At 41.9% G+C, this 10,590-nt stretch overlaps 1 protein-coding gene across 1 annotated transcript; it reads right to left on the bottom strand.

The window, feature by feature from the left end:
• Positions 1-5,335: 5,335 nt before the first annotated feature.
• LOC129858672 (uncharacterized) lies at positions 5,336-6,832 on the bottom strand. The gene has a single exon (XM_055927970.1). The coding sequence runs from the start codon at positions 6,830-6,832 to the stop codon at positions 5,336-5,338; it is 1,497 nt and encodes a 498-aa protein (XP_055783945.1).
• Positions 6,833-10,590: the final 3,758 nt, after the last annotated feature.

Below are 10,590 nucleotides of genomic sequence, written 5' to 3'. Positions count from 1 at the left end.
ATCCTCCCCTCTCCCCTCCTCCTCCTCCTCCTCCCCTCTCCTCCTCCTCTTCCTCCTCCTCCTCCTCCTCCTCCTCCTCCTCCTCCTCCTCCTCCTCCCCTCTCTCCTCATCCTCCTCCTCCTCTACCCTCCTCCTCCTCATCCTCCTCCCCTCCTCCTCATCCTCCTCCCCTCTCCCCTCCTCCCCTCTCCCCTCCTCCACCTCCTCCTCCCCTCCTCCTCCTCCCCTCTCCCCTCCTCCTCCCCCCTGCTCCTCCTCCTCCCTACCTCCTCCTCCTCCCCTTCCTCCTCCCCTCCTCCTCCTCCACCCCTCTCCCCTCCTCTTCCTCCACCCCTCTCCCCTCCCCCTCCTCCACCCCTCTCCCCTCCTCCTCCTCCACCCCTCTCTCCTCCTCCTCCTCCTCCTCCTCCTCCTCCTCCTCCTCCTCCTTCCCTCTCCCCTCCTCCTGCTCTTCTCAAGGCAGTCCAATACATTAGTACAATTTAAAGGCAGTCTATTCATTGGGCAACACACTATCTCACACAGGGGTGGAACTTTCACTGCCACCTCAAATAACATGAATGTAATAGTTTTTCAATGTGTATTTTATTCCGTCTTAAGAAACGATGACGTCTGTGTTCATCAATTACAATTATAAATTACATACCACACAATACATAGTTTATATTGTATTTAATGGTGAGGATTTTGCCTGTGCAGTCATAGTGTTACACATGTTGCATGTGTTTATATTGTGTATAACTAAATACAGTAAACTAATAAAGTGCTGTTTAGTATTATAGTCCATCATCCAGCTTTATGTTCTCTTTACAGTACAACAGATAGATGTGGACTTAGCCCATCCAGTTTTATATTCTGTTTACAGTACATATAGATATGGACTGGGCCCATCATCCAGTTTTATATCCTCTTTACAGTACATATAGATATGGACTGGGCCCATCATCCAGTTTTATATCCTCTTTACAGTACAACAGATAGATATGGACTTAGCCCATCCAGTTTTATATTCTCTTTACAGTACATATACATATGGACTGGGCGCATCATCCAGTTTTATATCCTCTTTACAGTACATATAGATATGGACTGGGCCCATCATCCAGTTTTATATCCTCTTGACAGTACAACAGATAGATATGGACTTAGCCCATCCAGTTTTATATTCTCTTTACAGTACATATAGATATGGACTGGGCCCATCATCCAGTTTTATATTCTCTTTACAGTACAACAGATAGATGTGGACTTAGCCCATCCAGTTTTATATTCTCTTTACAGTACATATAGATATGGACTGGGCCCATCATCCAGTTTTATATTCTCTTTACAGTACAACAGATAGATGTGGACTTAGCCCATCCAGTTTTATATTCTCTTTACAGTACATATAGATATGGACTGGGCCCATCATCCAGTTTTATATTCTCTTTACAGTACAACAGATAGATGTGGACTTAGCCCATCCAGTTTTATATTCTCTTTACAGTACAACAGATATGGACTGGGCGTGAGTCCCACATGGCACCCTATTGCCTATATAGTGCACTGCTTTCGACTTTTATCTGTGGTCAAATGGAGTGCCCTATATAGGGAACGACATTTGGGACGGAGCCGTGGAAAGGAGGTTTTAGCCTAGTCAACTATTTTATCGCCAGGACAACGTTGAGGGATCACCTTAGAGAACAGTAGAATAATCCAATCATCCTCCTACTGAAATGTCATTATTGTAAAAGTAAACTCACGGCCACCCACGACTGTGTGGATTTGACAGTTGAGGAGGCATGGCGTAGGAGGAGAAGTCACATCAACACTATATATTAACTAGTTAGTGGTAGTCACATCAACACTATATATTAACTAGTTAGTTGTAGTCACATCAACACTATATATTAACTAGTTAGTGGTAGTCACATCAACACTATATATTAACTAGTTAGTGGTAGTCACATCAACACTATATATTAACTAGTTAGTTGTAGTCACATCAACACTATATATTAACTAGTTAGTGGTAGTCACATCAACACTATATATTAACTAGTTAGTGGTAGTCACATCAACACTATATATTAACTAGTTAGTGGTAGTCACATCAACACTATATATTAACTAGTTAGTTGTAGTCAAATCAACACTATATATTAGCTAGTTAGTTGTAGTCACATCAACACTATATATTAACTAGTTAGTGGTAGTCACATCAACACTATATATTAACTAGTTAGTGGTAGTCACACCAACACTATATATAAAGTAGTTAGTTGTAGTCACATCAACACTATATATTAGCTAGTTAGTGGTAGTCACATCAACACTATATATTAACTAGTTAGTTGTGGTGTGCTGCATGGCCCTATAATCAATATTCTAAATTATTGTCTGGACTGATCAAGGGATGCTCAGTCCTAGGAAGGTAAACTGAAATGTAGAAGAAGTTTAATTCAGGATGAATTCCCTTCAACTGTATTTATTGCTGATGTGATTAGGAGCAAACTCTTTTGTCACTTTATAAAAACTATGAGAAAAACTTGATCTTAGGCTTTGCCGAACACGACTTTCGTTGATGACATTAAAGGCATTTCTGTGGATTTCTCAAGGCTGAACAGAATGTCTGGGAAGTGAATAGAGCATTTGTACCAAGCTCTTGCTGTAGTTTTTTTATTTACCGAAGAATAGTGAATTGCACTTATTTCTAGATTTCTTATGGGGGCCAGAAGATTCAGAATGTGGTAAACTTAACCGTGACATTGGAATGACTTCTTCCGTAGTTGCTCAGCCCAAAAGTTGCATTGCAATTACTACTTTAAGAAAGGAAAAGAAAATATCAGAGATTTCAAACTTTGATTGTAGAGAAAGTATTTCTTATGTCTGTTCCAGATGTAAGAGTTAAAACAACGTGACCTTTGCTCTCAGGAGGCAGTCAAGAACACGATTTCATAGACGGACACTATAATGTATTTTCTCCCTGCTGCGATATGTTGATGGTATGTCAGTGAATTAACACTGAATCTAAAATATGAGGTCCTTCACTACATACAGTAATTAGCCACCTGTATTAGTTTAGAAAACCTTGTGTTTTGCCTGTTTCTTAGGAAAAACTTTTGTTTTGGCTGTTTCTCAGAAAACCATTTTTTGCCTGTTTCTTAGGAAAACATTTTGTTTTGGCTGTTTCTCAGAAAACCATTTTTTGGCTGTTTCTTAGGAAAACATTTTGTTTTGGCTGTTTCTCAGAAAACCATTTTTTGGCTGTTTCTTAGGAAAACATTTTGTTTTGGCTGTTTATCAGAAAACCATTTTTTGGCTGTTTCTTAGGAAAACATTTTGTTTTGGCTGTTTCTCAGAAAACCCTTTTTTGGCTGTTTCTTAGGAAAACATTTTGTTTTGGCTGTTTCTCAGAAAACCCTTTTTTGGCTGTTTCTTAGGAAAACATTTTGTTTTGGCTGTTTCTCAGAAAACCCTTTTTTGGCTGTTTCTTAGGAAAACATTTTGTTTTGGCTGTTTCTCAGAAAACCATTTTTTGGCTGTTTCTTAGGAAAACATTTTGTTTTGGCTGTTTCTCAGAAAACCATTTTTTGGCTGTTTCTTAGGAAAACATTTTGTTTTGGCTGTTTCTCAGAAAACCATTTTTTGGCTGTTTCTTAGGAAAACATTTTGTTTTGGCTGTTTCTCAGAAAACCATTTTTTGGCTGTTTCTTAGGAAAACATTTTGTTTTGGCTGTTTCTCAGAAAACCATTTTTTGGCTGTTTCTTAGGAAAACATTTTGTTTTGGCTGTTTCTCAGAAAACCATTTTTTGGCTGTTTCTTAGGAAAACATTTTGTTTTGGCTGTTTCTCAGAAAACCATTTTTTGGCTTTCTTAGAAAACTTTGTTATGTCTTTATCTTAGAAAACCTTTGGTATTTTGTCTGTTTCTTAAAAAACTTTGGTGTTTCCAAGAAAACCTTTTGTTTTGGCAATCTTAGAATGTAATGGGTGCGTGTTGGTGGCAGAGAAGTCAATTGCAGGAGAATGAACTTGGTAAAAACGGAGTTGTTTAATAAATGCTGATAAAATTCCAAAAACCAAAATGTACAAAATAACAAAAGTGGGTACAAAACCCGTCGCACACCAACACATAATATGCACAATCACATACAATCAAACAATCTCCGACAAGGACATGAGTGGAAACAGAGGGTTAAATACACAACATGTAATTGATGGGATTGGAACCAGGTGTGAAGGAAGACAAGACAAAACCAATGGAAAATGAAAAATGGATCAGTGATGGCTAGAAGGCCGGTGACGTCGACCGCCGAACACCGCCCGAACAAGGAGAGGAACCGACTTCGGCGGAAGTAGCGACATAGAAAACCTTGTGTTTAGGCTGTTTATTAGAAAACCATGTGTTTTGGCTGTTTATTAGAAAACTTTGTGTTATGTCTTTATCTTAGAAAACCTTGGTATTTTGTCTGTTTCTTAGAAAACCATGTTTTTGGCTGTTTCTTAGAAAACCATGTGTTTTGGCTGTTTATTAGAAAACTATTCAGGTTTCAAATCATCAAGACGGCTGAGTATATAACGTTCCTTCATCTGTAGCCAACAATTCTCACACCTCAAGTTCAAACACAATACATAGTTCTGATTCATTTCGGAGGAGCTTAGAGCTCTTTTTGACGTGCTTCCTCCCTTTTGACCTGTTCAGCAACTCATATTAACATTTTAATTGTTTATTTTCATTCCTGTATTTATTTTCAAATCAAAATCGAATTGTATTTGACACGTGCATCTTAAACAACAGGTGTAAACTAAATGTGGAGAGCTTTCTTACAGGTCCTTTTCCAACAATGCAAAGTTCAAGATAAATATACAATTAAAAATATAAATTGTTACGAGAAATAAATCACAGGGAATAACCAAAAACAATAACAACGATATCTACGAGTGTTGAGCGATGGAGGCAGAGCAGAGTTTGTATGGGCATGTTACCCTGGCATAAAATGTGTGTGTGTGTGTGTTTGTGTATGTTTGTGTGTGTATGTGCTCGTGCGTGCATGCATGACACGTTAGCGAGAGCGTGTAATCAGGTTCCGCTTTAGAACTTTACAAGAAGTCATTAACTGTCAAGACTATTGTGCCGACGCCATGATTTCAAAGGTGCTACACAACAGCTTGTGTGGCGAGGGATGATTGAACCAGAGCACTTGAAAGGGGAAGAGAGACGTCAGGTTCGCCCCATCCTGTCACAACCCATCTGCCTTCCTCCCTGCTCACCTCAGTCACAAGCCTTTGTAAGGGAGATGTGGGTTTGAACATCAAAGCTGAGCCATGCTACCTAAGAGACAAAAACAATTAGGATGGGGAGGGGATGGAAGGATGGTGTTGGGATGGGTTGGGGGTGTGATGGAAGGATGGTGTATGGATGGTGTTGGAATGGGTTGGGGGTGTGATGGAAGGATGGTGTTGGAATGGGTTGGGGGTGTGATGGAAGGATGGTGTTGGAATGGGTTGGGGGTGTGATGGAAGGATGGTGTTGGGATGGGTTGGGGGTGTGATGGAAGGATGGTGCATGGATGGTGTTGGAATGGGTTGGGGGTGTGATGGAAGGATGGTGTTGGGATGGGTTGGGGGTGTGATGGAAGGATGGTGTTGGGATGGGTTGGGGGTGTGATGGAAGGATGGTGTTGGGATGGGTTGGGGGTGTGATGGAAGGATGGTGCATGGATGGTGTTGGAATGGGTTGGGGGTGTGATGGAAGGATGGTGTTGGGATGGGTTGGGGGTGTGATGGAAGGATGGTGTTGGGATGGGTTGGGGGTGTGATGGAAGGATGGTGTTGGAATGGGTTGGGGGTGTGATGGAAGGATGGTGTTGGAATGGGTTGGGGGTGTGATGGAAGAATGGTGTTGGGATGGGTTGGGGGTGTGATGGAAGGATGGTGTTGGGATGGGTTGGGGGTGTGATGGAAGGATGGTGCATGGATGGTGTTGGAATGGGTTGGGGGTGTGATGGAAGGATGGTGTTGGGATGGGTTGGGGGTGTGATGGAAGGATGGTGTTGGGATGGGTTGGGGGTGTGATGGAAGGATGGTGTTGGAATGGGTTGGGGGTGTGATGGAAGGATGGTGTTGGGATGGTGTTGGGATGTGTTGGGGGTGTGATGGAAGGATGGTGTTGGGATGGGTTGGGTGTGTGATGGAAGGATAGTGCATGGATGGTGTTGGGATGGGTTGGGGGTGTGATGGAAGGATGGTGTTGGGATGGGTTGGGGGTGTGATGGAAGGATGGTGTTGGGATGGGTTGGGGGTGTGATGGAAGGATGGTGCATGGATGGTGTTGGAATGGGTTGGGGGTGTGATGGAAGGATGGTGTTGGGATGGGTTGGGGGTGTGATGGAAGGATGGTGTTGGGATGGGTTGGGGGTGTGATGGAAGGATGGTGTTGGGATGGGTTGGGGGTGTGATGGAAGGATGGTGCATGGATGGTGTTGGAATGGGTTGGGGGTGTGATGGAAGGATGGTGTTGGGATGGGTTGGGGGTGTGATGGAAGGATGGTGTTGGGATGGGTTGGGGGTGTGATGGAAGGATGGTGTTGGAATGGGTTGGGGGTGTGATGGAAGGATGGTGTTGGAATGGGTTGGGGGTGTGATGGAAGGATGGTGTTGGGATGGGTTGGGGGTGTGATGGAAGGATGGTGTTGGGATGGGTTGGGGGTGTGATGGAAGGATGGTGTTGGAATGGGTTGGGGGTGTGATGGAAGGATGGTGTTGGGATGGTGTTGGGATGTGTTGGGGGTGTGATGGAAGGATGGTGTTGGGATGGGTTGGGTGTGTGATGGAAGGATAGTGCATGGATGGTGTTGGGATGGGTTGGGGGTGTGATGGAAGGATAGTGCATGGATGGTGTTGGGATGTGTTGGGGGTGTGATGGAAGGATAGTGCATGGATGGTGTTGGGATGTGTTGGGGGTGTGATGGAAGGATGGTGTTGGGATGTGTTGGGGGTGTGATGGAAGGATGGTGTTGGGATGGTGTTGGAATGTGTTGGGGGTGTGATGGAAGGATGGTGTTGGGATGGGTTGGGTGTGTGATGGAAGGATAGTGCATGGATGGTGTTGGGATGTGTTGGGGGTGTGATGGAAGGATGGTGTTGGGATGGGTTGGGGGTGTGATGGAAGGATGGTGTTGGGATGGTGTTGGAATGTGTTGGGGGTGTGATGGAAGGATGGTGTTGGGATTGTGATGCTGAAACTCAACATGGCCAGGGACAGTTTTGAAGTGAGCTCAGTGGTTTAGGTGAATGCAGCGGATTGATACCCAGCCCATGCAACAAAAAAATGTAACATATCTCCATTTTAAACAGACTGATTTTCGTGGATATTTGTTTTATTATTTTTACTTTGATTGATGCACAAACTCTTAAGGATTCCTAACAACACATTATGAGTTATTAATTTACTGCCACTAGTCTGCACTACACGTTCTATCTGTGACTACGTTCCAAATGGCCCTGGTCAAAAGTAGTGCACTGTAAAGGGGAAAATGATGCCATTGGAGATGCAGCCTCAGTCACTGGCACCAATTCTAGAGAAGCCCAGAGATATGTAGATTAAACATGAACCGAAATTGCGTACACATAATCAATTTGTGAGGAAATTAGGAAAGCGTATTAAAAGATGTACGCTGAATAATTAAATTCAATTATCTGTTCAAAGAGTACACCGGAGAGAAATAATTGCTGTGTTTCTTCACATTAAATCATTGTGAGTTTTTCTGTCACGTGATATAATTTGTGATATATTCCTTGAAGCATTTTTAACCCATATTAAATGCATTAGGCCTCCATGTGTTTAGCTAACAGGTTTACATGTTGGGGAGTATCCTTAAGGGCATTAGATGGGATTGAAACCCTCATCACTCAGTCAACAGTAATTTAATCTGAAGACTTTCAGCAAAGCAATTCACTGTACTTGTGCATGTGACAAATAAAACTTGAAACCTGAACACACCCCCCCTCCCTCCCAAATGGCACCCTCATATGTGTCACAAACGGCACCCTAATTCTCCATATAGTGCACTACTCTATGGACCCTGGTCAAAAGTAGTGCACTAATTAGGGAATAGGGTGCCGTTTTGGATGCAGATACCTCTGTCAATAATCTCTGGGAAAATGAGCCCTTCCTTTGTCCCTCATGTCTTGATTATGCCTATCATCTACATGGGGGGGGGGGGGGGGGTTTCACTGGTCCATAACTTGTTGTATAGCTACAGCACTTCATCTGTGGTTTTGGCTGCTACTCATCAATTTCAAGACGATTCATCTTTAATACAAGTACATTTATACAATTACGCTGGGCTTGTATGTATGAGGGGTTGGGGGGGGGGGGGTTGCAATACATTTTACACAAATCAATGTTTTGTTTTGTTGGTTAGGTGAGGACTAGGATGCAGTAATACAGTGTATTTCAAGGTTATCGCTCTCATAATAAGTCCTTACCGTTCTTTGTCACCGTGCAGCCTCCAACAGACTACAGACACACACACAGAGACACAGAGACCTCCAGGCTACGGGGGGAGAGTAGCAGCACCAGTATCAATTCCTGAGACAAGCCCAGTGAGCCAGTCCGATCCAGGGTCACATCAAAGGGTGTAAATGCCCCGGTACTAACAGAAGCTGCTGGAGGTCTGGAGGAGGTCAGGGACACTGATGTAGGGGTCTAGTCGGTTTAGGGATTATGTCTGAAGCACCATGAAGAGAGTCACAAAGACAGAGGGTGACATGCTGACCGACCTCCAGGTGATGGATGTGGGTAATGTTGAACAAACTGTTCTATCATATACAGAGGTCTGCACACACTTTTATTGTGCATACAAGTAAGTACAGTACATACACAGTACACGCCGTACAAAGAAATACATAGTCATGATTGCATTTTCACATGTGAAATAGCTGTTTTCACGTGTTCAGCTTATATTTCACATATGAAACCATGTTTTCACATGTATTAAAATGTAGAGTTCACATGTTAACACCAGCTGTTTTCACGTGTTCAGCTTATATTTCACATATGAAACCATGTTTTCACATGTATTAAAATGTAGAGTTCACATGTTAACGCTGTTTTCACCTCACATGTGATTTGTTGTTTCAGATGTTAAAAACTTTCACGTGAGAATCAGATTTGCAGTTGCACACTTCTTGTTTGCGATACTAAGAATTTTGTTCTCAACTTTTAGCCGTTTTGCTTGATATTAATGGCACAAAAGTAACTCATTCACTAGAGCGTTGCACCATATAATAACATTATGACTCTGCTAAAGGTGTTTGAATCAGCAATCCTTCATTGAAAAAAAAATGAACACAGATTTCTCTCCGCCACACTTTCAGCTGGAACAATACATCCACTCTCATATCCATAGATGGAATCAAGAACTGACTATCCATTATATCAAAATGCTAGTTTTAACCTTTAGGCTTTACAGTGTTTTTTTACATTTATTTTGTTCACAAACATTCAAATACATTTTTATTTGTCACACACGCCGAATACAACAGGTGTAGACTTTGCAGTGAAATATTTACTTTTCAAGACCTTAACCAATAATGCATTTCAAGAAATAGATTTAAGAAAATATTTACTAAATAAACTAAAGTAAAAAAATATGTTACCCTGGCCTTTGCTTTCACATGTGAAAAACAATTCACAAACTCCACATTTTCTCCAATGTAATATATTTGGTTACGTTACCCTGGCCTCTGCTTTCACATGTCAAATGTTCACATGAGTCAGACGTTGTTTTCGGACAAATGTGGCACGTGTTTTATCCGTCGTAGAAAAAAAAACATCCACCGTGTGACATTTTTTCCCACATGTTTATTTCACCACCTCCAGCTAGATATGGTTTCCCATTCAGAGACCAATCAGAACCAACTGTGCTTAGCTCCAGAACCAGCAGTGGGATACGGTGTTCAATGTTGCTGGAATAAACATAGCAAAACTTGCAACTGGTAAAAAAAAAAAAAAAATCCATTTTTTGGGGGGGCACACATTCAGCTTTAACATTAAATTCAGTGCTGCAATTTGTAAAGATAATGGTGGTAAAATGACAATGGTAATTTGACAGTTAATTCGGCACTGCAGTCCAGTTAAAATTTGTGATGGTTTCCCTAATGTGTAGTTTGAATTGTGGCAGTATATCCTAGGACCACCTGACATTTAGTAGCCTGTATGAGACTCCGAGGACACATTCTGTTCTGTCTCATTCCTATGCAATCCCAAAACATCCATCTGGGAATAGTTTTTGCTTTGAGGGGCAATAAAACTCATCACAAGTCATTTTCCATCTCAGAGCAGTCCCAGCCTCAGTCCCAGCCTTGTATAGCTTGTTTTATCCCATATAGATAATCAGTAAAAGCTTGCATGAATCTAGTTTCTCTCCTGAAAGCTTATGTTTGGTTAGAAATGACATGTGAATAGGAAAGAAGGAGATATTGCTCGAGAAAACTCATATAATGAGGAATGATAGAAGTAATATAGAAAACAAACAACACCTTCGAGGTTGCTGCCTTTTCATTCTGCTAATAATACAACAAAATGGGTAATTGCTGTG

Source organism: Salvelinus fontinalis, chromosome 6 (assembly GCF_029448725.1).
Source record: "Salvelinus fontinalis isolate EN_2023a chromosome 6, ASM2944872v1, whole genome shotgun sequence".
Classification (NCBI taxonomy): domain Eukaryota; kingdom Metazoa; phylum Chordata; class Actinopteri; order Salmoniformes; family Salmonidae; genus Salvelinus; species Salvelinus fontinalis.
This window is presented reverse-complemented; position numbering and strand designations above follow the sequence as displayed.